The 27,734-nt window shown below is 44.9% G+C and overlaps 1 protein-coding gene across 11 annotated transcripts in view; it reads right to left on the bottom strand.

Annotated features, from left to right (window-relative positions):
* Positions 1-27,734, bottom strand: part of LOC146871733 (transcription factor SOX-13-like) — a 671,695-nt gene that overhangs the window by 48,693 nt on the left and 595,268 nt on the right. For 9 of the 11 annotated variants that reach the window (XM_085651236.1, XM_085651240.1, XM_085651233.1 and 6 more), the window contains 6 exons: positions 23,407-23,486; positions 22,637-22,802; positions 15,199-15,305; positions 13,227-13,332; positions 5,569-5,712; positions 4,986-5,202 (listed from right to left, as the gene is read on the bottom strand). In XM_085651236.1, coding sequence (XP_085507362.1) covers positions 4,986-5,202; positions 5,569-5,712; positions 13,227-13,332; positions 15,199-15,305; positions 22,637-22,802; positions 23,407-23,486 — 820 coding nt within the window. The remainder of the gene's footprint in view (positions 1-4,985; positions 5,203-5,568; positions 5,713-13,226; positions 13,333-15,198; positions 15,306-22,636; positions 22,803-23,406; positions 23,487-27,734) is intronic. The other 2 variants (XM_085651244.1, XM_085651246.1) reach the window with 1 other exon arrangement.

Genomic DNA, 27,734 nt, shown 5'->3' with positions numbered 1-27,734 from the left:
ACGGTGTTGGGGTACGGTGCGTACAGGTGCGGGGCTGTGCTACGGTGTTGGGGTACGGTGCATACAGGTGCGGGGCTGGGGTACGGTGTTGGGGTACGGTGCGTACAGGTACGGGGCTGGGCTACGGTGTTGGGGTACGGTGCGTACAGGTACGGGGCTGGGCTATGGTGTTGGGGTACGGTGCGTGCAGGTACGGGGCTGGAAGACGGGCCTGGGGTGCGGCGCGTACAGGTGGTTGGCTGGGGTACGGTGCTGGGGTACGGTGCGTACAGGTGCGGGCCTGGGAGACGGGCCTGGGGTGCGCCGTGTACAGGTGCGGGGCTGTGGTACGGTCCTGGGGTACGGTGCTGACATACGGGGGTACGGTGCTGACATATGCGGGGTGAGGGGGGGCTGTACGACTCGTATCCGGGCACAAGTTTACCCGCGTACATGTGTGCTACAGCGTTCGCTCCGTACGGGGCCTTTTACATGCGGTTGTGTATTCGGACGGGCGGTACGGATCGTACTTGCGCGCTCGGACTTCTGTTTTACGATTTGCACGTAAAAATGTACGGCTCCCTATCGTACACTTTTCCCGACGCTATTCGGACGTAAAAATTTCCGGCTCCCTCTCGGACCATTTTCCCGACGCAATTCGTATGTATTTTTCACGTACGAATCGTACTTTACAGTTTGTACGGTACTTGTACAATTCGTACGTGAAAATATACGGATACGAGTCGTACGCAAAAAAAATTTCCCGGATCGGAATCGACTCCTAAGTGCAACAGTAGCGAAAGTGTTGGATAGCGGAGGTGAATAAAATACTATTCCCACTGCAGCGAGTGCAACAGTAGGGAAAGTGTTGGATAGGGTAGGGGTAAAAATTACTATTCCCACTCCAGCAAGTGCAACAGTAGGGAAAGTGTTGGATAGCGGAGGGGAATAATTTACAATTCCCACTCCAATTAATGCAACACTAGGGAAAGTGTTGGATAGCGGACGAGAATAATTTACTATTCCCACTCTAATGAGTGCAACAGTAGGGAAAGTGTTGGATAGCGGAGGGATAAAAATTACTATTCCCACTCCAGCAAGTGCAACAGTAGGGAAAGTGTTGGATAGTGGAGGGATAAAAATTACATTCCCATCCCAGCGAGTGCAACAGTAGAGAAAGTGTTGGATAGCAGAGGGGAATAAATTACTATTCCCACTCCAATGAGTGCAACAGTAGGGGAAGTGTTGGATAGCAGATGGGAATAATTTACTATTCCCACTCCAGCAAGTGCAACAGTAGAGAAAATGTTGGATAGCGGAGGGATAAAAATTACTATTCCCACTCTAGCGGGTGCAACAAGAGGGAAAGTATTAGATAGCGGAGGGGATAAAATTACTATTGCCACTCCAGGTAGTGCAAGAGTAGGGAAAGTGTTGGATAGCGGAAGGGTAAAAATTACTATTCCCACTCCAGCAAGTGGAACAGTAGGGAAAGTGTTGGATAGCGGAAGGGAATAATTTACAATTACCACTCCAATTAATGCAACAAGAAGGAAAGTGTTGGATAGCGGACAGTATAATTTACTATTCCCACTCTAATGAGTGCAACAGTAGGGAATGTGTTGGATAGCGGGGGGATACAAATTACTATTCCCACTCCAGCAAGTGCAACAGTAGGGAAAGTGTTGGATAGCAGAGGGGAATAAATTACTATTCCCACTCCAATGAGTGCAACAGTAGGGAAAGTGTTGGATAGCGGAGGGGATAAAACCAATGATTACAGCTATTGAACCTAAATCCCCAAACAAAATAAAAACAAAACAATTACCAAAAATATTTATCAATTAATAAATGAATATTAATGATCAACTAATGATTAATTTATTTAAACTAAATTACTTTCCACCCTCTACCCCAATAAACACCAAAACACATACCTAAAAATATTTACACAGTTTCCATAACTAATCTTACATTAATAAATTAATAACAATTAACAACAAATCATTAATTAATTTAAAAAAAATCTTAACATTTACAACTATAAACCCCACAACACACATCAAAAGTATTCCATAATTAGCAAATTTAATATATAATTAAATATTTAGCATTAACAAATTAATTATAAATAATTTACCTCCCACCATATTGCCCTATAAATGACACCACCAATGTTGTAAAACATGACATAATTAACACTTATTTAAAAATTGACAACAATTAAAATAAAAACAAATTAATTCACATAATTAAAACTAGAAAATAACATTAAATAAATATTGTATTAAAAATATAAAAAAAGTATTAAAATTAAATTACTTTCCACCCTACTCCCCTATCAACCCACAACCCACTCCTAAATAAATGACACGATTAACATAATTAGCAATTAATGAATAATAATTAACAACCAATTAATAAATAATCAGTAATAAATTAATTAGCACAATTAATAACAAATATTAAATCCATGAATATTAATTTAAATATTAATTAATTATAATTAAATTACTTCCCACCCGCTCCTAAGAAAATGACAAAATTAACATAATTACCAATTAATAATAATTAACAACCAATTAATTAATAATTAATTGTAAATTAATTACCACAATTAACAAAATATTAATTAATAAAAAATATTAATTGATTGATTATAATTAAATTACTTCCCCACCCACAACCCGCTCCTAAAAAAATGACAAAATTAACATAATTACCAATTAATAATAATTCACAACCAATTAAATAATTATAAATTAATTGCCAGAATTAACAATAACAAATAATACATAAATATTAATTAATAAAAAATATTAATTAGTTGATTAATTAATAACAATTAAATTACTTCCCACCCTATTCCCCTATAAACCCACAACCCGCTACGGAACTAAAACGCAAAATGTACTTAAAATTAAAGTAATAACATCTAAAAATGTAACATATATTAAAAAACAAATGCAATACTTAGACAAAAAATACAACACATACATTTAAAATACATACTAACTAAAAAAAGATATTTTTAACAACTATATTTTTGCAAATGATATTAATGACTTCGATATTTTTTAAAACGATATTAATGACTTCGATATTGTTAAAAACGATATTACTTACCTTAGACTCTATATTCTTTACCATGATATTCTGACAGTCGATATTTTTGTATCGCGATATTTTGCACTCGATATTAGTGCAAGTCGGCAATAAAAACTCGATATTCTGACTGTTTACCGGATCCTAGGGGTTTAGACAGTGCACAGTACGAATCTGCCTGAAGTTATCCAACTAGGAGCCCTTTTGGATCCTACGGGTCCAAAGGCGCACTAGAGGGAGGCAGAAGAGTACCAAAGATATGCAGCACAGCCAATGGCTAGGGTAACTCGGGGAACATCGGAATCAACTTTGGAATCAGCTCTTCAATCGGATTTAGGGTGCGAGATTTATGTGCATGCAACTTCCTCTTTAGATTGAGAGTGTTGGGAGGGAGTTGAGTCCTGCTTTGGTTTCTTTTGCTTCTTTCTGAACGTCGACTTACCTGAGGTCTTCGACTGTCAAGACAACTTCTTCGCAGGAGCGGCCCTGAGAGCAGGTCTACATCCTATTCTTGGAGTGAGACTTAGACAAGGCTTGTGACTTCTTCCTGGAGGGGGAGTTGTCAAAACTGATAAAAGTGAGAGTCGAGCTCTGGATAGGCATTTGCAGGGGTGGAAACAGAGCAACTGAAATCTTAGCGACCCTCTTCCTTTAATTCTAGGACAGAACGAAGCAAACACGGAGCCGCACACAGACACCTATTGATTTGCGGTAGCCCTGCAATGAAAAACATCCGGATTGAGTACAGAACTTAGAGAACATTCTAAAAGTGAGGAATCTATGGTTAAAAGTATCCATCAGTAAGTGATGTCCACTTCCCAAAAATGAAGGTACCAGTGGAATGCAGGGTGGATGGGTATGTGAAAGTAGGTGTCCTTGAGGTCAAGTGCCATCATGTAATCGCCTTGTTGGAGCAGAGGGATGATATTCTGTAGGTCAGTCAGACAGAAATGTTCGACAAGATGTATCTATTGAGCCAAATGTCTAAATTAGCCCCGAGAGAGTTGTTGTTCTGGGAAGGAGAAAGTAAAGAAAGTAGACACCTTACTAGTGTGGAGGCACTCTCTCTATTGCGCCTTTCTGGTGAAGTGCTTGTACCTCTTCCTCGAGAAGGTAGAGATGATCACTTCTGAGGATGTGTCTGCATGGTTGGATGTTGTGAGGGATTTTGAGAAGTTCTAGGCAGAAGCCCTGGCAAACCACTGCTAAAACTCACTGTTCTGATGTGATTTCCTTCCAGAGAGGGGCGATCTTGCATTCTTCCTCCAACAGGTGATGTGTGATCAGGTGGACAAGATGGGAGGTAAGGTGAGTCACTGCTTATAGGTGGAAGTTCCTTTACTGGAGCTACCTCTGCCCTAGCCTGATATCAAAAAACCATCTCTACGCTCCAAAGTTTCTGTGCCCAAACCCAACTGTTTAATGGCTGCAGATTCCTTTACCTGCACCAATATTCTGTCTATTCTGGTTATTAGGGTGGTATCTAAATGCACTCTTTGCTTTTACTATATGTTTTTTTTGGCTTTCACTGCTTCTATCTATTTTAACAGCAGAATTAAGTGGTCTTTCTCGATTGGTCTATGCCTGTGTTATGTTGTAGAAGTCTTTGAAAAGTTAAAAGCAATGCAACTGAGTCAGACCAGGGTAAACACTGAGGTGCCTGTGATCTGATGCTCTTATTAAAATTACAAAAAAGACCAGCCTCATTTCTATTGAACCTTTTAGCCCCTTCCTTATTAAAGGTCTGCTTAACACCTTGGGCCTAATCCTGGCTAAGTGGGCCAGCAAATTGGCATCCGTAACACAAGTGCCTTTGTATCGTCTGTTCTCCAAATGCTGCAACAATAGTGGGCATGAATCTGTTCAAAGTTTGTGTAAGTAAATGTGTCTGTGGTACTCACGATATGACGTAGCTCTGTCTTGTGTCTTGCCTTCGGTTTTTCATCAGTGCCTTGTACTCGCCCACTCGCAGCCGCTTTCCTTCCACAATGCACGTGCGCTTCGGACGTGGCTTGTACTTGTAATCGGGATACCGCTCAAGGTGCTGCCGGCTGAGCCGAGCCTGCTCCTCATAGTACGGCTGCTTCTCCATGTTAGTCATAGTCTTCCAGCGAGAGCCTGCCACAGGATGAAAGAGACATTCACAATCAGTACCTGGACAAGAAAGCAGTCAGATATCCCAGGATCTACTTCGTACTCATTCAATATAGACTCTGGTTCTTCTGGCTCTCTTCCATTATTCTGCATTCCACTCCTCACAGCATGTCCTGACTATGTGTACATTTCCCTAGGATCTTGTACTCTCTCACTGTAGCAGTTTGGTACCTCATGATCTTTTACTCCTTTCATCGGTGTAAATTAGAGCCATGCACACTAAACATGGAACTTGTAGTCCCTTCCCCCCTGCAGATTCCAGTATCAAGCGCATGCAGTCTGAACCTTTTACTTGCTCACTGAGTGAAGACCCATTATGTCCAGACTCACCCAGGATCTTACTGATGCTGGAATTGTGCATGTCAGGAAAGGCTTGCAGGATCTTGCGCCGCTCATCCTTGGCCCAAACCATGAAGGCATTCATGGGACGCTTGATGTGACTGCTATTCCTGGATTCAGGGAAGTGTCTGGAACCTGCGGGGAGAGAAGTGAGTTAGTTCCCATAATAAACTCCAAGATCTGGACTGAAGCACTAGTTGCCACACAAGCAGTCTTCCAGACTTTCTTTGGCCGACACTCTTTACACCACAGTTTACCTGCCACCCACACCAAGTGATCCCCTGCCCTGGCTTTCCTCCAGCTGTTCCAGTTACTTTTACGTTGTGACCCTCATGACAGTTCAGTTGAAGTCAAAGTTATTTAGAGGCAACAATTTTATGGCCTGGTGCCTGTTGAAGGTTAACATTTGTTACTTCCTAGTTTTGTTTTACATCAGAACAAAAACTATTTATTTTCTTTCATGTTAGGAGGCAGAATTACATTTTTTCCAGAATTCTCCAGTAACAATTTTACTTATAGGCTTGCTTTCGGGAAAAGTCTGTCCTGAATTTGTGGCAGGGCACTTCTTTGACTAGAGTCATTTCAAGGAGGAGGAGACTCGCGCATTCAGCAGCCTGTGCAGTTCGAGCGGAGCTCCGTTCGGGGCCAGTGCCGGTGCGAAGAGCCGGTGCTTGGAGGAGTCGGGGTGGAGCTGAGGGGGTCGAGCCGGGTCAAGCCGAGCCGAGTAGGCTGGTGCGGCGGCAGTTCTTCTCCTGCTCCCCGGTCCTCCGCTCCCCAGTTCCCAGTATTGCGCAAAGCAACAGACGGGCCTCTGTACACGGATTTCGCTCACCTGTGAGGAGGAGGAGTCTCCCTGCTCCGAGTTGCTGAGTGCCTCCTCGGCTCTGCATGGACGTTTGAGGCCTTTGACTATTTAACAGTGCTTGTAAGGCGCCTGTGTTCACCGGAAGCTTCCCTGCCACGAGCACACGTTGTTGCTGGTGCCGAAGCTCCTTGACCGGTGTGTGTGACGACTGGGGACGCGCCGGAGGAGCTGAGTACCATCATTTTGTGACTCCACTTACCTGCCGTGAGGGGAACGGCTCTCCTCGTGGGGGAATCTAGCCTCGTGCATCCAACTCCCGTGCCGTGAGGGGAACGGCTGTTCAGACTTCATCCCCCAGCACCCCCTGACACCGGCGCAGCGCCTGACGTCATCCCAGTGCGCCGGTGTCCTACAAAAGCCTCAGGGAGCTTCCGCAAGCCCGGGCCAAGGGCGGGCCCGTCCTTGCCCGTCAGTGACAGGAAGAGGCAGGGCTGGGCCGCCCCTCTAACAGCGATACTGTGACTGGGAACAAAGGATTGGGAAGCCCGCTTATCGAACTGTGAGTAAAAATTCACCTGAAAGCACTTGTTAAGCAGAACATAACCAGTAGCAAGTATCCAGGACTGACTCCCATTTATACATTAGGTTACTGGGATTCCTGTCAATATAGACTTGCGAGTGTGGCTAAGAGCAACCTGGAAGATACAAAAGACATTGAATAAAGGAACTGGTGATTATTTGGGGCGTTGAAGACTCATACGGGTGTCACAGGAAATCCTGCAGGGGTTGTCGAGTTATTGGCGGGAGCATAAGTTGATATTTACCACTAGGTGATTTAAAGAGTAAAACAGAGGTAGCATGGCAGGCACTATTAGAACACGCTCAATTAAATCAAAACTAAGGATACCGACCCAGATACAGCCGTCCACTATGGAAGAAGGCATATTGCCCCTACAGGTCCAACCCACGGCAATTGATCGTATGTTGCAAAAAGCCATAGGAGTGGTCTCTAGTGAAATAGAGCGTACTGAGAGACGCCTATCCCTGACCCCAATATTAGAGATATCGTCCCTAACACAGGTGATAGTTTGCGAAAGAGTGGAATCTCCCCCCCACCAAACCCAAGAATCGAGTGCTCCAGATCTCCCATGTGCCCAGCAGACATCGGAAAGGGACACGGGGGACCAAACCTTGGGTATATCAACAGGGGCATGTAGGAAACGTAAAGCCGGCCCAACGAAAGTTAGATCTAAGAGATCTAAAATTGGCAATGCCCCAATTATAACAAAAAACAAAATTGGGACAGGGAGGGTGGTTGAACCTAAACAATACGCAATCCCACCACTCTGGCTGTCGCAAATTATGGCTGACCTGCAATTACAACTGGAAACCTTCATAGCCAGCCAGATCAAACCACTTGTGAGTAGATTGGATAAGATAATTAACGAAGTCAAAAGCAGGGATAGGACATGTAAGCCAGTGTCGGATGCCACTCTTACTCTTAGTGTCAGTGGTTCCAATTGTGCTGCAGCGGAGGAGGGACAACTTAGCAATTTAGAGGAGAGACAAGCCCAAGCCATACAGACCTCAGCATGTGAGGTTCACGTAATGCAGCAGATGAAGCCCACAAGCCAAAAGGGGAAGTCCCAGCAAAAGGGAGTGCAAGGGCAGGACCCAAATGTTACACCAAGGGACTACTTAAGTCCCTTAAACACACTACGAAAGAATCAAGTGCCCTGTCAATCGACGAGTGCGCTCAGGTTAGCACCCTTAGTTTCCCTCCCAACGATAAATCTACCACCAGAGGCATGCCCATTAGTAGTGATTCTCACAGGGGTCCCAGAACTTAAGGGCGATCAGAAGGAGTCCCATCAGGAATTAAAAACAAGGTCATACACTGGCTGAGTTGTAATAAACCCTTGCCACAGGGAAAAGATGGAGAGATCCTTTTAGTCAGAAGGGTGAACTGGCTTGGTAACAGGCATAAAGATATCAGCGGAAACTGCATCATTATCAACTTTAGGGATAGTAGTGTGGTTAAATACATCTTAAGAGGGGACATAGTAACACATAGCAGGATTATTAAAGCTCTACCCCTGGACTATTTTTATCCTCGCCAATTTGTCCCAAATATGGAAAGACACAGTGAGGGCAGACAAAGGGACACAAGTCGTACAAATCCCCATGTAATTCAAGGATATCAGAGAGTAAGGATGGGGTTGCAGGAAGCAGGCCTGGCTATGTGGGATAATAGATTCACCCCCCTCATGTCCCTAGAGGATAACGACTGACTAACCCATTCTCCTGTTGTAATGTCACATCAAAGTATTGAAGGGGAATTTAACATTCTGAGGGTTGAGACAGATGAAGCGCTGAACATAGTACAGGCTGCCTCCCCCCTAGTTACATGGCAACTGAACAACACAGACCAATTAGTACCATCATCGGAAACGAGAGAGGTCGTGTCCGCTGATCAGCTAAATATCCCCAGTGGAGATACATCACGCCCCGATAGAGCGGAAAGTGAGATAGAGGACGGTGGAACACCTCAGGGGCACGAGGGAATAAGAGGGGAGGGAGGTTTAGGTGGGGTACAAGACACTGTTCAAAGATCGGGCCAGGCAAGGAAGATAGAGGGAGGTTTAAATATTATCTCCTGGAATACGGCTGGATTGGCAAGCAAGTTTCACAATCAGGAGTGGAGGGAATATATTACAAAATGTGAGGTAATAGCCCTGCAGGAAACCTGGGTTACCGAAAATAGCAATTTTCATATAGAGGGTTTTAAATGCTTTTTTATTCCAGCTTTAAAACCCAGTTCTGGCAGAGCTATGGGGGGTCTATCTATATATGTGGATTTGAGGGTGCAAGGCAAATGGTCAAATATATTAAGCCCATCCCGCAATGTACAGGCCGTAAGGTTCGAGGGGAAAGGACTTGGCCTGATATTATACAATATATATAATCAGGGTGAGGGTAATGAGGAAAATGGCATTTTGGGAGCATTAGACTCGATATTGAGTAAGGATTATCCATATGCAAATGGAGCAATGCATCCATTCCACATAATCATGGGCGATCTAAATACTCATTTATGCCCTTTCCTGTTTCCAATAAGCACTGACTGGTCACGCTGTCCCTCTAAAAAAGGTCCCCATTTTGCCCATACACCGGAAGGTAGAGTCCTGAGTAAACTTTTGATTAGCTACAACATGGAACACACAATGGGCATGATGGCCATGGGAAGTGACGGCACCCTCCCCCCGACCTTCAAAGGGAGAGGGTGTTCGTCAATCATTGATTATTTTTTAGTCTCCAGGTCCCTCAAGCGCTGGATCGTAGAGGTAGGAATTGAGTGGAACCCATTTAGTGATCACAATCCTTTAATTATGAAATTGCAGTACCAGGTTTCACCCAGGACATGCACAGTGGGTGGAGGTTTAGTGAAGGCAACAGACCAAGGAAGGCGGCTCAAGTGGGCCAAGATTGAGTGTTCAGCATTTTACAGAGCCCTAATTGAGAAAGGGAAACAGCCCATTGAAGAATGTCTTGATATGACAACTGAGGGACCACAATTATTAAGTGCATTTGGGAGGATTACCAGTCTGGTTGATGGGCTTCTAACAACGCGAACTGCAAAAAGAATCCCAAACTAACCAAGATGGTTTGATAGTGACTGCTCACGGGCCCTTAGAGAACTAAAAAGTAGCCTAAAACAGAAGCCCAGGAATATAGACAGGGTTACTCAGTGCAGAGTAAAATATAAGGCTGAGGTTAAAAGAAGGAAATTAGTTCTCCAGGGGGAAGTGTGGGCCGATCTAAGGGAGGCAGCAGAAAGTAGGGATCTTTCAAAATTTTGGAGCATAATTAATAAACCCTGCTTTCATGATAGCCGCACCCTGGAGGTTGGTGCAAATATCCTTCCGGAGGAGTGGGTCTCACACTTCAAGAGTTTATATAACCATGAGAAGAAGATGGTCGGCCCCGAAGAAGTTGTTATCCCGCAGGAACAGTGGGTTGAGTTTACCCTAGCGGAAGTAACCATGGGAATTGAGGGCCTATCAAAAAACAAGGCACCAGGTCTCGATGGGGTGCCACCTGACCTGTTCATTAGCAATGTGGAGTTATGGGCCCCATTAATGACCAGGGTAATAAATGCAGCAATTAGGTTCGGTTTGCCGCGAACCTGGTCGACCGCCACTATTGTCACCATCTTTAAGAAAGGCAACAGGGATAACCCCCAGTGTTACCGGCCCATCTCACTGATTGACGTCTCCGCTAAGATCCTGGGAAGGGTAATCCTTAATAGACTAATTGAATGGACCGAGGATAATAACATCATCTCGGACATTCAATATGGATTTAGATCAGGAAGGTCAACCAGTGATCAATGTCTGAACCTGTATATGCTAGTCGCCAAGTATACCATGACAAGTAATGAATCCATCCATCTAGGGTTCATGGACTTGGCGGCTGCCTTTGATCATGTAAATAGGGATAAACTGTGGTTAATGATGAGCCAACTTGGGATTGAGCAGGGACTGATTACAATTCTTAGGGAGTTACATAGAGACACAACAGCTAGGGTACGCTATAATACTGAAGGGGGCCTCACTGAAGCTTTTGTGTGCTCTAGCGGGGTGAGACAGGGGTGCATACTTGCGCTCTTTTTATTTTCTCTTTACATTAACAACTTAGAGCAGACCCTGATTGCCTTAACCCCTTCAGTGCCCATGACGAGCTGGACTCGTCATGGGCCGCGGTGGCGCTGTGCCCATGACGAGTCCAGCTCGTCATAGACCCCGCCCGCTAATGCAACGGCCGGCACTGGGCGGGGAAAGGGGCGGGCACTGAAGGGGTTAAACACTGACTGCCCGAGAATTGGTACGCGTCAAATTCCAGTCCTGCTCTATGCAGATGACGCAGTTTTGCTAGCTCGTACCCCGAAAAGTTTGCAGATTCTAATAGACGGGTTCGTAAGGTTTATGGGTACTCTAGACCTTTCTGTAAACCTTGGTAAATCATTTGTAATGAGGGCAGGCAAGAAATCCCAGTCCAAGTTTACACACAGAATTGGGACTCACTCATTGGAAAGTGTACAGATCTTCTCCTATCTAGGGATATTGTTTGATGGAAGGTTAAAATTCACATCCCTGATAGAAGAGAGATGCAGAAAACTAATATCTTCAAATGGTGCAGTGACTAGTTACGGGCGAAGGCTAGGAAGATGGTCCCCAGAACAAGTAATGTATCTGTATAGCTCCATCTGTTGTTCTAAAGCTTTGTATGGAGCAGAAGTCTGGGGCTTCGCAGATACTAAACAACTACAGCGGGAGGAAAATAAAATCTTTCGATCTATACTAAAAATCCCTCAGAGTACCCCAGCTATCATTGCCCATAGAGAGTTAGGGAGGCCATATATTGAAGACATGGTCAAGTATAGACCCATTTCAGCATGGCTCAATGTTTGGTCAAACCCAGAAGCTAAGATAAGTAGGCTAATATTGAGTGACTGTCTAGGAAGAGAAAAATGGATGAATATACCTTGGTTTAAGTATGTTAAGGCTACCTTGGAGAGTTTGGGTCATTTAGAACTTTTCACTAACCCATTAGTAATCAGAGCGCAGGATAAACCCTTGTTAAAAAGCTTGTTCCTGGCCCAAAGAAACGCTAGTAGAGCGTTGGAAGAAGGGACTAAGGGGTCAGTGAACGCACATAGTCTTATCAAGACTACTGTGGGAATGGAACCCTACCTTTGCCTAATGTATAATGCTCAGGACAGATTCTTAATAGCTCGTTTTAGGCTCAATCTTTTATCATATTTATTAGCTGACCCACAAGGCTATACTGTTTCGATTGAGCAGAAGGGTGCCTGCGGCTGCGACAATTTGTCTCCGCAGGACACCCTTCATTTTGTATTTTTTTGTTCTTATTATTCCATTCCAAGGCGAAGTTTTTTAATCAATATTTTGAAAAAGGCTAACCTGACCCAAGCCAAACCAGCGCTAATGTTTTTACAAAGGGCAGCCGATCCATTAACCTTGTGCTGTGTATTGAACTTCATTAAAGTAGCATTGAGATTAAGATTAACTAAAGGACAGGTTTAAACTATGATGCTAAGAAGCCATGTATCTACTATGTGACATGTTCTTTTTCCTTTCATCAAATGTTCTTATGATGCTGATTTAATTGTTTTTTAAAAAAAATTTATATTGTGTATATATGCTCTTTTATGGTGTTTTTTAACATCCGAATAAAGAACTTTTGATTGATTGATTGATTGACTAGAGTATCTTAGGGCCTCAAGGAAATGTGAAAAGGAAGGAAGGGATGATGAGAAGGCAAGGGAAAGGTCGAGATTGATCTGACCTAATTGGGCAAATCAATGGTGAAGCATGTAGTGTGCCGAGTGGATGAAAATGAGCAGTGACGGGGCTCTGGCAAGGAAAGAGTACTTCATGCCATTGCATGCGTCCCAGCACAGTATAGAGTAGTGTAAGGAATCCTACTCTGGGTGGGGAGGAGCTAGTATAATATCAAATGAGGGAGGCTGATGCATGCATTTTAACTAATGATATTTGAACTTTGCAGATGGTGGAAAAATTACTTCATCAACAAATTGGAACCCGCTTGAGTCACAAGCACAGGCAGGTCTTAAGACCACCAACACCAACCTAAAATTCTGACCCATCCCTCCCCACCCCATATGTGGAATCCAGTGTCCTGTATGCATAGTGATACCTATGTTCAAAGTGTGTTATGATATAATCTCAGTATGTGTATGTAGTGTGCTGTGTGTACACAATTATAGGTGTAGGTGTCCTGAACTGGTGTAGCTCTTTACCGTCACTGTCCATACTGCAATTTAACAAGGAATCCTCCATCTGGTGTGATGAGGCTTCATCCATTCGTTCCTTCGCTGGGGGAGAGTCCATGCTGAGTCGCCCCTGCTGGAATATTAAAAACAGGGTGAGGTCACTGCCACTGATGGACAACCTTGTATCTCAAGACACTTACGAAACACGAGTAGTCATGCAATGGGTACACAAACGTCAAGGAGTACACATACAGACAAGCATAGACACATCTATATAGATGTACACACAGATATGAATAAATATGTGGAAATACAAAGCACATGCACACACATATATGCAAACACAAGAGTATACAAATGTAAAGACAAGCATGTACCAGTATGTACATGCATACAGAAACACACATGAATAAACACAGATGCAAATGTGCATTTAAAAGGGCTAACTGTATGAGAACGTCCTCATTGTTACACGAGATACCCACGTGTGCTTTGTAACTCAGGATTGGGTTAGACCTTATGCTCTGATTAAATGGATAGATTGTGTGGAAGGAGTTGAAAGAAGATGCCAACGTGCACATGCAGAAAGTGAAGAACATATATCGGAGCATTCTTATACGGAAGCAAACAAACATATCCATATACACAAATTTAGGCCTATTGTTAGAGCTGTCCACGGTCACTGTACTGGAATACGAGTAGGTCATATTATTATATGTATCAATACTGAAATAGCAGGGACTGCTACAGGTCAGGACTGAGCTCACAGTAGGCATAAGGTGCGCTGGCAGATTTGTATGTGTATCTCAGTTGGGGAATTTCAGAGGGTGCTGCAGGTCGGCTACGGCATGGTGCACTAACATGGTTTTGTGGGTCCTAATGCGGCAATACAAGGGGTGCTCTATGTCAGGTTAGAGGTGCAGTGGCAGAGCTTCTGTGTCTCAGTACTGTATGTGATGCAGGAAAGGCTTGAGATACAAAGAAACAGCTGTGTGAGGGGCAGTACTGGAATAATGGGGGTACTGGATGTCAAAAATGATGAACATCTTTCCAGTTGTGTGCAGATTCCAGCGGTGGGCTAGCATTGTGTTCTAAACGCCTGGACAGAGGTGCATCAGCAGAGATCAGTGTTGGTCCCTGTATGGGAATTGCAAAGCGTTTGCAGGTTGGGATTGAGACACATTGGCAGAGCTGTCCCAGTACTAGAGAGCAAAGTATGTTAAAGGTCAGAGCTGAGGTACAATGAAAGAGTTGTGTGTTCATTCCAGTAACAGAAAAGGAGCATAAGCTGCAGGTCAGGACTGAGGTGCATTGACAAAGCTGTGTGGGGGTCTCAGTTATGTAATTAGTGGGTATACTACATGTGAGTCAAAGACTGTCAGAGCTGAGAAAATCCAAATACTGGACTAGATTGGGGAATCTGTAGGTCAGGCTTGAGGTGCACTGGAAAAAGAGATGTAAAAGTCTCAGTACTATATAGTAGAGTTTGCTGTTGTTTTGGTTTGCAATGAATTGATAGGTACCAGTTTTAGAAGAACGAGGGGCGATACAGATCAGACTTGACAGGGCAGGGTGTTCTGAGTAGGCTAAATACCAAATATACTCATCAGGGTTACAGCCCTTTATTGCAAAGATGTGGGTCGGTACAAGTAATGGAACTGAGGGTCACCCAGCAGGTCAGGATCAGGGTTGCATTGGCAGAACTGTGTAGAGCACATGATCACATAATTTAAGATAGAGTTGCACTGGCAGAGCGCTTTGTGGCACTCAGTACAGCGTATTGGTACCAGGCCTGGAATTACAGGGCGTGATGAAGGTAGAGATTAAGGTGCATCAGCTAAACTGCTGGTGCGCCCAATGATGGACTACGAAGAGAAGGCTGTCAGGTTTAAGGTGTAACGGCATTAATGTGAGAAGGTCTCCAATGATACAGCAGGCGTTGCAACTGTGCTAGTCTGCGATACATTGGCAATAGTCTAAGTATGCTATTCCCTCTCACCTTCCGATGCGTGTTGATTGAATTGTCATAGTCTCCATTCTGGCTGAGTAGTAGTTGGCGTGCTTCCTGAATCGCTTTGGTGATCGCGTCCCCTTCCCCTAGAAATCCTGTTAATAGTACAATCTTGTTGTAGGTCAAAATAGAAGATAAATCATTTTATATCTGGTTTTGCATGTTTTTTTAATCTGTTACACATTTCAATGCTTTAAAAGGACGCCCAGTAATATTGGTGCTTTAGCAAAGGGTATAAGCAGACCTTAACAATGTCATCTGAAACCTCAAATCCTCATACGTTCAATGTAACAAATTTTATGGAGGCATTGTATCGAAAAAATATAATTTCTTTTTCTGCTTTGTCTTGTGGGAGGATGCTGCGGATATCCCAGTATTGGAGGTAAGAGAAATGTTACTTACCCTTTCAGCATGTAGTGCTGTAGACCCACATGCTGTGCATACTCCTGCTATCTAGTGTTGGGCTCGTATGTGTGCAAGTTGTTTTTCTTCGAAGAAGTTTTTTCCAGTCACAAGGTCTAGTGACTCCACCTATTACGTTTAATGCATATGGGCATTGGCTTCATTATTAGATTGTTTTGACTGCACAAAGGGTGATGATGTAGCTGGAGCATAAAGACATAGGACAGATGACTATGCAAAAAAAAAATAAAAAAAAATTAAGAAGCGTCTGCAACACCTAGAGCCATCCAGGTGGTGCAGCGGTGGATGCATGTGAATTTAAAGCACTACATGCCACGAAAAGATGATTACCAGGTAAGTAACAATTTCTGTTTGTGGCATGTGTAGCAGTAGATATACAATTTGTGCATAGATTGTAAAGCAATTCTCCCAGAAGTGGTGGATAGCCTGGGAATATTGTAGATGCCTGGAAAAGTGTGCAAAGCAGAGCTTGACCAACATTAGCTTATTGGCAGGCTAACACATCCACACAGTAATGTTTTGTAAATGTGTGGGGAGTAGACCATATACCTGCCTTTCAGATCTCAGCCAGAAGACTGTTACACAAGTAAGCTATACAAGCTCCTTTTTTTTACAGGTTGAGTGGGACCTGAGAGGGACAGGCATTAGCTTTAGCATAACATGATTGTATGCATTTGACCAGCCAGCCTGCTATCCCTGCTTTAGATATGCGCGCCCTTTATTGGGTTTTGAGAAAGAGACAAAGAGCTGTTGTGTTTTACAGAAGGGCTTTGCCCTATCCATGTAATACATAAACACTCTTTTCACATCTAATATGTGAAGAGCTCATTTTGATACGGATTATTGGTATGGGAAGAACACAAGAAGTTCTATAGTCTGATTGAGGTGGAAGCTAGCGACTACCTTAGGCAATAATTTGGGGTTTGACCTGAGGACTAGCCTATCATGATGTATTTGCGAAAAAGGCTCTTCTAAAGGTAAGAGCTTCTATCTCACAAACATGAAGAAGTAATGGCTACTCGGAAGGCCACTTTCCATGACAGAAACTGTAAAGGACAAGAGTGAAGCGGTCCATTAGTCTACCAAGGACACTGTTGAGGCTCACATGGGAGTGGGTGGCAACCATTGAGGAAAAACTCTTTTGAGCACTTAAATAAAGGCTTTGACAAAAAACACCCTAAAAAGACAAGTGTCTTCTCTGTTTTGGAGATAAGCAGCGACAGCAGCTAAATAAAGTCTGATAGATGTAGAAGCTAGGCATGGCTTTTGCAAGTGAAGAAGGTAACAATGTTCTGGACTGTTGCTTTGAAAGGATCACTGCATTGATAGAGACAGTAATGAGCAAACCATTTCCACTAAACCACATAGCAGGCCCCAGTTGTAGGCCTGTGTGCCGCTTTAACAATGGTCATACATTCTGCAGGCAGATTTTGAAACCCTGTAGGAAGCTGGCTCTTTATGTGATATATCAATAAGTTGATATACTGTGTAAAGAGTCCAAGGATTCCCTTATGAGTGGCTTATGAATGGACAGGGGCTTGCTATGAAATCAATAAGAGCTCTATTAGGGGTAATGTGGTTGAGCAGCCTTAGGTTTAACACAGAGGAGTGCAAGACATTTGTAAATACACACAAAGATCAATAATTGACAACACAGCTCAAGAAGGAGATCCACACCAATTTTTAAAAATAGCAAGTATCTTAATATACGTTTATGCATCAGAGAAAAATCGTTCAGGTAAGTACATTTTTAAATATAAATTCTTTTCAGTTCAAAAAGTGGACACTTTTTTTTGTACTTTTTGAGTTCTGCAACGTTATCCTATGGAAGGAATAACAAGTTCTGCAAACTGGTACAGTACATCGACTTACAAGATCAATCCCCACGAGTTGAGGTGAGTGGTGGGCAAGGTCCAAGGCAGCACCAACTGTATACCCCCAGCGGTTCGAGGGTGGCTGGGTGCAGGGTGCAAAACAGCGCTGGGAGCTAGGTTTCAATCTGGATCGGTCGCGGCAAAAAGAGGCTGCATGTTCTTGCTAGCAAGACATCCAGGGTAAACCAACAGCTGGGTTCAAGGCTTGCGATGCTTGGGGATGTAGGGACACCCTGGGTCCTCTTCTCCACATCCCAGGGGTGACAGATGCAGACATGTCTTTAGGCATTGGGTTCCTCTTACCGGAAACAGTCGTGGTAAGTAAGTGACCGTTTTCTAAAGCATGCGATTATTGAAGTGTCTTGGTGCTAGCAAAACCTTCAGAGCTAATTGAACGTTGAAGGCCTGCTATGAAGAAGAGACAAAAAGCCACATCTTTAGTCGTTTCCTGAAAGGGAGAAGCTTTGATTCTGATCTAATGGACAGATGTACAGAGGTCGAGGAGGCCTGCATGCAGAGGCTGCAAGTGACGTCGCAAAGTCTATGAGGGGTGAAACCACGATGGACTTGAGTTCTGAAGGGCTGGGGAACCTGGTTGGCACCAATGGCCCACTTCAACTCCGGCCAGAAGCAACAGGTGCAGTGGTGGCTTGGGGTGTCGGGTTTTGGAGGTTCCGGAGGCCTTGGAGTCTTTTCTTGTGGAGTTTCTGCAGAATGCAGGGAACACGTCTGCTGTTCTTCGGGAGGTCTTGGTTTTTATGGAAGGTAGGCAGTCCTCTAAGTGCTGGCTGTAAGATTCGCTTGGTGGTCACGGAGGAGCCAGAAGAAGACCAAACCGACGAGAGATGCTTAGTCAGCACTGTGCGCCAGACCGGTACTCCCGAGGGAAGGAAGGATGGATGGTTCTCCCCTCACCACGGCCCCGGAGGGTCGTGGATGCAGGCAAGTGCTTCGTACATATTCTTTCTCGTTTAAGGGCTGGTGGGCAGGATTGCGGGGAGCACCTAAATAAACCACCCAGTCCCTCACTTAGACACTACACTAATAAGGTATTGATGGAGGTGTGCACAAACCCAACCCCTTCTAAACTCAAAGAAAAGAGTAATAGCCTGAAGATTGTTTTTCTTTCTTTCTTTTCTTCCCTTGGTACCGCCGTCTCCCTACCTGAGAACTGCATCAGTGCAACAGAGGAGGAAGACATCGCTTCGGAAGACTCCAAGGAGCCAGCCGGACATCTGTTCCACCAAAAGCCTCTAAGTTATTTCATCCTAAAAATTAATAAAGTCCCTTAAAAGACCATCCTTGCCTTCCTGTATCTGCATGGGAAAAGGACTATTGGGGAACCTAACAGGGCTGGCACGAGCACAGTGCAGTTTCTGGGTTAGGTGATAGTTACATTGCGGGAAGCCCTGATGGCACAGTCTCCTCTAGTTCTTGGATGCTGAAGGGATCTTTCTCTCCGAAGATGACAGAGATGTCCTGGTGCTGCATCCTTTAGTGTGCCCAGCTGCGTACTCTTCAGTACTGAAGAGTCTTTCTGGAGCAGAAGGTGAGGTTTGATGGGCAGGAGGTTTCTAGTGGTTGGGGACAAGCACAGATTACATACCTCATGTTGGTCTATCCATCGATATTTCGAGCGACAACAAGAACAGTTCTGGAAAGTTGTCCGTTGCATCATTCATACCTCAGGGCCTGCTGGGGACAGCAGGCCACCATGCCTGTGTTGGCTTAAAAAAAAAAAAAATGCAGCCCGTTTTCCTTAAAGAGTTTTCTTTTCATATTTTAAGGGCAGGCAGTGGTCCGTGAGACCACTGCCTGGTCTTAACAAATATTCTTGTATACTTTCACAAAGGGGAAGGGGTCCCCTAGTGACCTCTTTCCGCTTGCGACTGGCTTACCACCTACTTGAAGTATGTGGTAACGGAGATCGTTTTGCGACCGCATATGCGGTCATAAAACAATCGTACATACCAGTGCGACTTGCTATTAGGAAGAGACGCCCTTGGCACACCCCTTCCTAATAGCAACTCGCAAACCCTAGTTTGCGAGTCGGTAATAGGTTACCGACTTGCGAAATAGGGTTTGTATATACCACAATCCTTTCAGCGGTCGCAAACGGGCCTGTTTCCCATTTGCGACCTCTGGTCCTAATTGATTTACCCAAAGTCACAGGACATTGAGCAGACGCTAAGACTCCAACCTGGTTTCCCTGTTCCAAAGTCTGCAGCTTTCACAGTAACGCCCCATCCTGAGTAGAGAGAGGCTGTCAGGCATAAGAAGCCACTGGAAATCTAGCCTCATTGTTAGCTCACGATTCTAATGGGACCTTGAGTTGAGCCATAGTCAGGCTTCATGCTCAAGCCTGGCTCAAGCTCTCCGCAGCTCGCCCACTTCTAGCTCTGTATCCTAAATATGTGTTGGCAGTTGCAGTGTCAAATCTGAGTCCACATGGGGCTGCATGAGCTTTGCCTAAGGTTGAGATGGGCGTTAATTCAGTTGAGGCAGTAGTGGATTTGCTTCCAAGTCTGAAAGGATAATCAGTTCTTCCTCTGGTGTTGAGCTGCAGGAAACTTGAAGGATCTTGGCGCTGGGTGAGAAGTCGGGACAGGCGCTGCCACAGAGTTGGGCGGGCACCACAACAGGATCAAGATGCACAGTTGATGTCAGGAATGGATCCGCTAGCAATAGTCATACCGGATGCCTTCTTGGGTCCTTGGGGCCCATAGGCACACCAAGGGAACCGGTAGGGTGCCGAATATATGCCACATGGCCTCCTTGAAGGCTTGAACATGTAACAGCTCTGCTGAAAGACACAGGAATTAGGGTTGGATCTGGACAAGCTGAGGAATTGGCTCCAATGTGGGGTACTGGGACCTAGATTGGGAGGCACTATGATGTTTGTGTGGCCTCTCTTGACTAGAGAGGCAGGAAGAAGGGCTGTCCAGTTTAGAATTCTTATGTTTGTTACTGGACTTCGACTTACCTCATGACTTGGAATGGGAAGAGGCCCTCTCTTGAGAACAGACACAAGAGCAAGAACCAGTCCGTATCCACAACTTCATGCTAGATCAATACTTACGCACTTGTATGGACGATAATTGTGATGTAGAGCTTGGCACATGACTGAAGACATACCTGACGGAGGTCATTAACAGACATCTGCTTATGGCAGTCCTTTTAAGGCTTGTACCCTGTAGTCTGAAGGGGAAGACATCACTTGCAAACTGTATTAAATTTTGACAAAAATAAGTACTGTCAATAGACCGTAAACGAGGGACTGTGACTAGGAAGGAACTCAAAGAAAGAAATCAACATCAGCATGCAGGGGAGGAGGCTATATGTGGCTCCGATATCACTTCCAGGGCTGATGGAGTGGACGCAGGTCTTCACAACACCACTTACCCAGGAACCTGTTGAGAAAAATCTTTGCAACCAGCCTGCCGCCTGTTTTTTTTTTTTTTACAAGGTGAGTAATCTGCAGTTAGATGTATCCACCAGAAACATCCTTTGTCGAAGCTAGCAGGCTTGGTTTTAAGCTTGACTATTTCTGATCGCAACACCAGATGGCAGGAAGAAACATGCAATAAACATCTGTAACACACCCAAGTCACAAGACGGACCTGCTCCATCTAGTTCCACTCTTCTGAATCAGCTCATTTAAGAGTGTGTTCAGAAGACTGGAGAAGGGTGCTTGCAATCAGCAAGTTCCTGGAACTGGGTGCAGCCCGACCCAAGCAGGTGTGAGAATGTAAAGGCTGGTGAAGCTGAAGTAGGCTAGGTGGAGCAGGTTATGTGGCCGATGAGTGATGGAGCTAGTAAAAGGGGTCTTTGTGAAAACAGTGATTTTGCTGGTAAAGGGAGGGACACTTAAAGGTACTTGTGGAAATGGTGATTGAGCAGCTGGAGAAGATGTAGAGCTGGAGATGCATGGAGGGGTGATGTATCCAATAGGAGGGGTGATGGAGAGTGTTGTAGGGCTCATATAGATGGTGAATGGGCTAATGGTGGTTGTGGAGAGTGTTGCATATCAGAACTTGTGGAAATTGTGACAGGCCTGGTAGAAGTGATGGCGTGCACAGCTACTTACGTTTTAGTTATGGATCAGTTGTAGTGGAGGTGATGAAACAGCTGGCAGAAGTGCTGTGAACGAAAACTTAAGTGGCAGAGACTGTTGTAGGGATGATAAAGCCAGCTGTAACTTGCAATGGTGACTGTGCCCAGTTACAAGGTGACAGGCTGGCTACAGGTGTGGTAAGGGGGCCAGAGCCTGCTGCAGGCATGGACGTTTGATTCGCCCGTCTTTTCTTGAGGATTTGTTCCTGCCCTTCCAGTTACGTGACCCCCAGCGATTTAGTCCTTTGAAAAGTTCTCCCGAGGCGTGCAGAATTGATGCCCACGTCTGGTTCCTGGACCTCGATTGCCTCCCGATTACAAACTTCCTTGATGTTGATTCCTGATTATTGCAACATTGATTGCGCGCTGATTTACACCCGGTTTAATCCCTTTCCATTGGATTCCCCGCACTTACTTGTACTACGCCCAGCACACGTTTATTTATGACCATTGTCCTGATGATGGCCTGAAATCAATCAGGCTGAAACGCCGTCGACAACCCTCAGCAAAGAACTTTGGCTTTTCTGTGGTCACTTATAAATTTGTTTGAACTTGATTGTATATAATTATATATTCTCTTGACCACATTGTCATTATTATTTCATCGCCGTTCACACTGTCTTAACCTATTGTGTTCACTGCGCCGTTCACTATCACGCTCAGTGCTCACTTGTGTGTTTTGGTCATTTGTACCTTTATTGTACCGTAGTGCTGTTATAACTACCTACAATATATACCCTTTTCTAAATTCCTTTGTGGTCTCCCTTCCTTTCCCTTGTGATTTCATTATTGTTTTGAAACTTGCCTTTCTAATGATATCCAGTTGAGACATTGTTGTTTCGTTAAACATTATTGCCCGGTCTCTGCTGGGATAACGGGCTTACTCCTGTTTTTTGTTTCTTTGCTGCAGGGATGAAGCGGCAGCTGGAGATTTTGCCAGGGACATGACGCTGCCTATAATATTGTGCAACTCAGTCTTTAGTGATACAAAAATGGAGTAAGTCAACTCTACTTACCTAAGGGGAGGTTTGCTTGCTGGGGACTCGCACCAATGTCCCTGCCTTGCCCATGGTTTTGGGGCGACGGGCCGTAGGAGCTCATCTTTACGGTCGGAGAGTTGGCATTATTTTGATGCTCAGAACTTTTTGGCTTTGCTGTAAGGTTCAGCGGCTGTGAGGGTTCCTGGGAGCAACCGTGAGAAAGAGAGAGGTTTAATTGACACATTCAAGGTACAGCTGGTGACATCTGGGAGGCTTTTCCCACCCCCTTTCAATTCAATCGAGGGATAACGCAAAGGACCTTCTTCTGCACACAACACATGTTCAGTAAAGGAGATGGCATGAGAGTAGACTCGTGTGTTCAATAACAGTTTGCATGTAAATATCAGAGTGTGCATTGTATCACAACATTTATATAGTACTTAGTATCTTTCATAGATTAACATGCGTCAATTATTCCAAATTCTCAGCCTCACTGGGAATAATTCGAGCATGTGAATCTATTAAAGATTCATTGCATACAATAAAACACTGGGTGTGCTGTTCCAAACGGGCATGTGCCTAACCCTTACTGATGCATTAGTAGATTAATAATCATATGAAATGTTTGCAATGGTAATGTTTTCATTAGGGGAATCAGCTAGGTCACCACTGATGGGGGGGATACGTGAACTCTGCCAGATCAGCAAACTTCACATCCCAAATCGGGCTCTATGAGGCCAGTGAGGGGTGGTAGGAGGTCCAGGAGTGTGTGTGTAGCTGTTGAGTAGACAGCATTCACTCTGTACCTGCGTCTGCTGTTGGTTGGACGCAGTGGGTCTCTTCGTGTTCGAAGGTGGAGGGTTGTTCACCAGCTGCATCTGGTACTCTGGAAAGTCAAACAGGAAATCATGAGAGCTGGCTGGAGCAGTGCTGGTGCAGACAGCGCACAGCCTCGATTCCTACAGAGGTCGACAAACTACATTGTATTTCTACAATCAAACACATATTGGCATAGGATCACAACTCTGCTGTAAATGTATGCTTTAAATAAAGTTAAACAAGCATTTACAATGCAATAGGTCTCGCAGTGACATTGTTTTGAGTAAATGGCCTTGTAAATGACATTGTTTTTTATATTGTTTATGTTTTGCAAAAATGTATTAAAATGATTAAAATGGAAAATGGAAATAGTGTTAAAATTTGTAAATGGAAAAGTTTTTAATTGCATTTATATGAGTGCTAGCTATTGGCTTTGTAAATTTTAATGGCTTGTGTCAATGTGAGTTTTGTTAAGCAAAATAAATATAATGTATTCGTAATGCTAATAGGATAAAGTTGCTGCCGGTGCTCAGCACCGGTGAGGCCCGGTCCACTTAACGCCCTACACCCACGGATACAACTCCCCCACTGCATTGTCGTTTCCTATGCTGCTCCCAGATTTCGACAGCTGTGTACCTCCGTCACACAATTAACACTAGCACATATACGAGCATCACTCTGCAGAGAGGCCAAGGATTGAATGTGCATGTAGTCTTCACACCTTATGGCCCCCTGTGAGAAACCATGGTGCCTTGAGCCTCAGCTTCAGATATTTCAATCATGCCCGGTCGTGAATACTCGCCCACAGACTGAATTTGTCAAGTCACCTGAAGGCGAACCCCTACCATCCCAAGTTAATCACACTTTAACATGACTAGGTTACCAGTCCAGCTTGCTCAGAGAACTGCGAGATCAATCAGGAAAGGTGCACATAGAGACAGGGACATACGCAGAACTCCACTCCACATAGAGACAGGGACACATGCAGACATCCACTTCACAGAGACAGGGACACACGCAGACCTCCACTTCACATAGAGACAGGGACACACGCAGACCTCCACTCCACATAGAGACAGGGGCACATGCAGACCTCCACTTCAGACAGACAGGGACACACGCAGACCTCCACTTCACATAGAGACAGGGACACACGCAGACCTCCACTTCACATAGAGACAGGGGCACATGCAGACCTCCACTTCAGACAGACAGGGACACACGCAGACCTCCACTTCACATAGAGACAGGGACACACGCAGACCTCCACTTCACATAGAGACAGGGGCACATGCAGACCTTGACTTCACAGAGACAGGGGCACACGCAGACCTTGACTTCAGACACACGTGTAGAGAGGCGCTAACAGACTCCCGAGCACACCGAGACTCCAGTACAGACATACATACACCTGGGGCCCCGTGTGACCCACAGCCTGCACCACACTTCACAAACGGCAGTATCTCACGCCGGATCCGATCCTTCCACTGAGCCGGTCACCTACATCTGCAAAGACGGTCCGCTGTCTTCCCTCGGACCCAGGGCTAGAGTCTGCCCGGACTTTGACAACTCTCCTGCCCGTCCCTCGCTCACCTCTGCTGCACACAATAACCAGGAAACGTGTTGCTCTGCGGTAGGTTTGAGCGAAGGAAGAGGCGAGGCTGTGGTCGGCTCCACTAAATTTAATTTATTAGGATTAACATGTTTTTAAACTCCTAAGAAATAGATATAAACAATGCCGATTCGCAAACAAACGGTGCCAGACTCATGACTAGAGTAATATTCAATGGTCGAAGTGCATCGTGATGTGGGGATCAGTGTTTGAGCCTCAGCGTCTGCTTAACATCGTGTGAATCTGGGCAAATCACTTAATCGCCCGTGCAAAATTTACCCGAAAAAATGAAATAAACAAGCTGTAAGGACACACAGTTATTACAGTCCAAGTTGTAGTGCGGCCTTTGTATGGGTATAGAGCAGTGACGAATCCCCATGTATGAGGACACAAAAACATGGTAAACAGTCCTGAATGAGAGGTTGAGAGGTTGCCTTGTTTAGGGGACAGGCCTGTTTAAAAGGCACACAAAAAGACCATACCCGGTAAAAGCATAGGAGAGTGACAGACAACACCGTGTAAGGGCACAGAAGGGTGACTGGCCTTTGTGAAGCACAAAGGAGGGACCTAGGGTGACCAACTGGCATTGGTGCAAATTCAGGACGGTAAGTGTAAAAATTCAGGACAAAGGGTCAAAATTCAGGACAGATGGTCAAAATTCAGGACAAAACTTCAGGACAATAGGTACGTTTTACAGACACATCAGAGGAGGTCGCGCAATAGTATATAAGTAAACCCAGCCATATCCAAACATATTCAACCATTTGCAAACCTATGCATCATGTATCCTTCCATCTATCATTTCACTCATCCATCCCTTCATCCATCTTTCACCCTTTCACTAATTCATCCAGCCATCCACCCATCCCTTCACTTACTCACTCACCCACCTTTTCATATTAATTTTGAGCTGAGCCTTTTTGAGAAGAGGCCCATCAAGAACTTCACCCTCGCTGCAGGAGCCATTCCAGGACTGGGACAGAAGCCACCCAGGGCGGAGGCAGGAGCCATCACAGGCGGGGGGGACAGGAGCCATCACAGGCGGGGGGGGGGGGGGGGGGGGGGACAGGAGCCATCACAGGCGGGGGGGGGGACAGGAGCCATCACTAGGGGGGGGGCGGGCAGGAGCCATCATGCCATCACAGGAGGGGTAACAGGATCCACCAGGGTGGGCACAGGGGTGGGCATGCAGTATTCTAGTATCATCTTGGTCTCTTCAAGGGTGGGGTAGGGCTCCTCACCCCCTCCTGGACAAGACAAGGAGAGGACAGGCTCTCTATCCAAAAGTTAGTTTTGCCATCCCCCACTGTGATGTACAGTACTTAAAGGAGATACTCCAAGAGAACTGATTAAACTGATTGTCCTCCATACTTTGTTAATCAGTGTGGGTGCGATTGTGCCATTTCTTTATATTATTACATTATAGACTGCATGTTTGAAGAACCCAGTTTTGCTTACAATTTAGTGACAGTAATTAAGCTCTGTGAAGAGAACCACGTGCTGCCTCAGGGCCAGTTCTAGGATGTTTGGGGCCCTGGGCAGAAAGGGAATGTGTGAGGCCCCTCTAAATTGCAGAGACATGACACAGCTCCAGTATGACGCAAAATGAGCCTGAGCACAGATAAAATACAACTCAGTGTCAGGAACCTCCACGCCTCCAACCCCAAAGGGGCGCGTAAGGATCTCCCAAGCCAATCTGGGAGTCTTCCCTCCCCATGTCAATCTAATCATCTGGGATTTGAGACTGTTAAAAAAACAGCGGCTCGGAGCGTAGGGGATGTTAGTGAACAGATAGAGAAGCTTAGGTAAAATCGCCATCTTAAGCAAAGAGACTCTGGCGGCCATGGATAGGGGCATTGCAATCCACCGGGTTATTTTATCAGTTAAGAGATCTAATACGCGGCCGTAGTTATCCCTCATCAACTCTTCCCGACAGCGGGATATACGAATACCCAAGTACGAGACCGATTCCGCGCAAAGAAGGCACGCAAGTTGCTGCCTTTCTTTATCTGCCCTTATTTACTGCGAGTGGTTTTGCATATTAATTTAAGTGAATGTGACAGTAGATGGCGCTGTTGCCGCATTCTGTGACCAATTGTGATTTAATCATCAGCTTAAATTTACTTTTTCTGCAAGTTTGTTCTCCCGGAGTTGGGCTTTTAGTGGGCCAGGTGCTTCAAACCAGGTGCTGAGACGGGTAGCTATCGGGGCTCCATTTTTGCCTTCAGGGTGGGAAAAATATATATCAACTCGGTAGCAGCACTACTGCTCAGAAAGCCTTTGTCAGTTCAAATCCACATGTTTAAATTCTTACAGTCTCATCATTTCAGACATGAAGCATTTTCAATATTTTATACAACAAAGCCATAGTTTTTGCTTATTTATCTAATGCAACTGCAATTTTGGCCCCAGACTTGGGTCTCCATTTTCGCCCTTGGATAAATCTCAACTGAACAGCAGCACAAAGCCTTTGATGTAATTCTGTTCTGTTGCGTGTCTGTTTATAGTAGAGAAATACTGCTATTTAAAGAGAGAGAGAGAGAGAGACTGACTGAGGGAGAGTCTGTCAGAGTGAGAGACTGACTGACTCAAGGAGAGAGACTGACTGACTCAGGGAGAGCGACTGACAGAGAGCGACTGACAGAGAGCGACTGACAGAGAGCGACTGACAGAGAGCGTGAGACTGACAGAGAGAGCGAGACT

The sequence above is a fragment of the Triturus cristatus genome, chromosome 1_1 (assembly GCF_964204655.1).
Source record: "Triturus cristatus chromosome 1_1, aTriCri1.1, whole genome shotgun sequence".
In the NCBI taxonomy this organism is placed as follows: Eukaryota; Metazoa; Chordata; class Amphibia; order Caudata; family Salamandridae; genus Triturus; species Triturus cristatus.
This window is presented reverse-complemented; position numbering and strand designations above follow the sequence as displayed.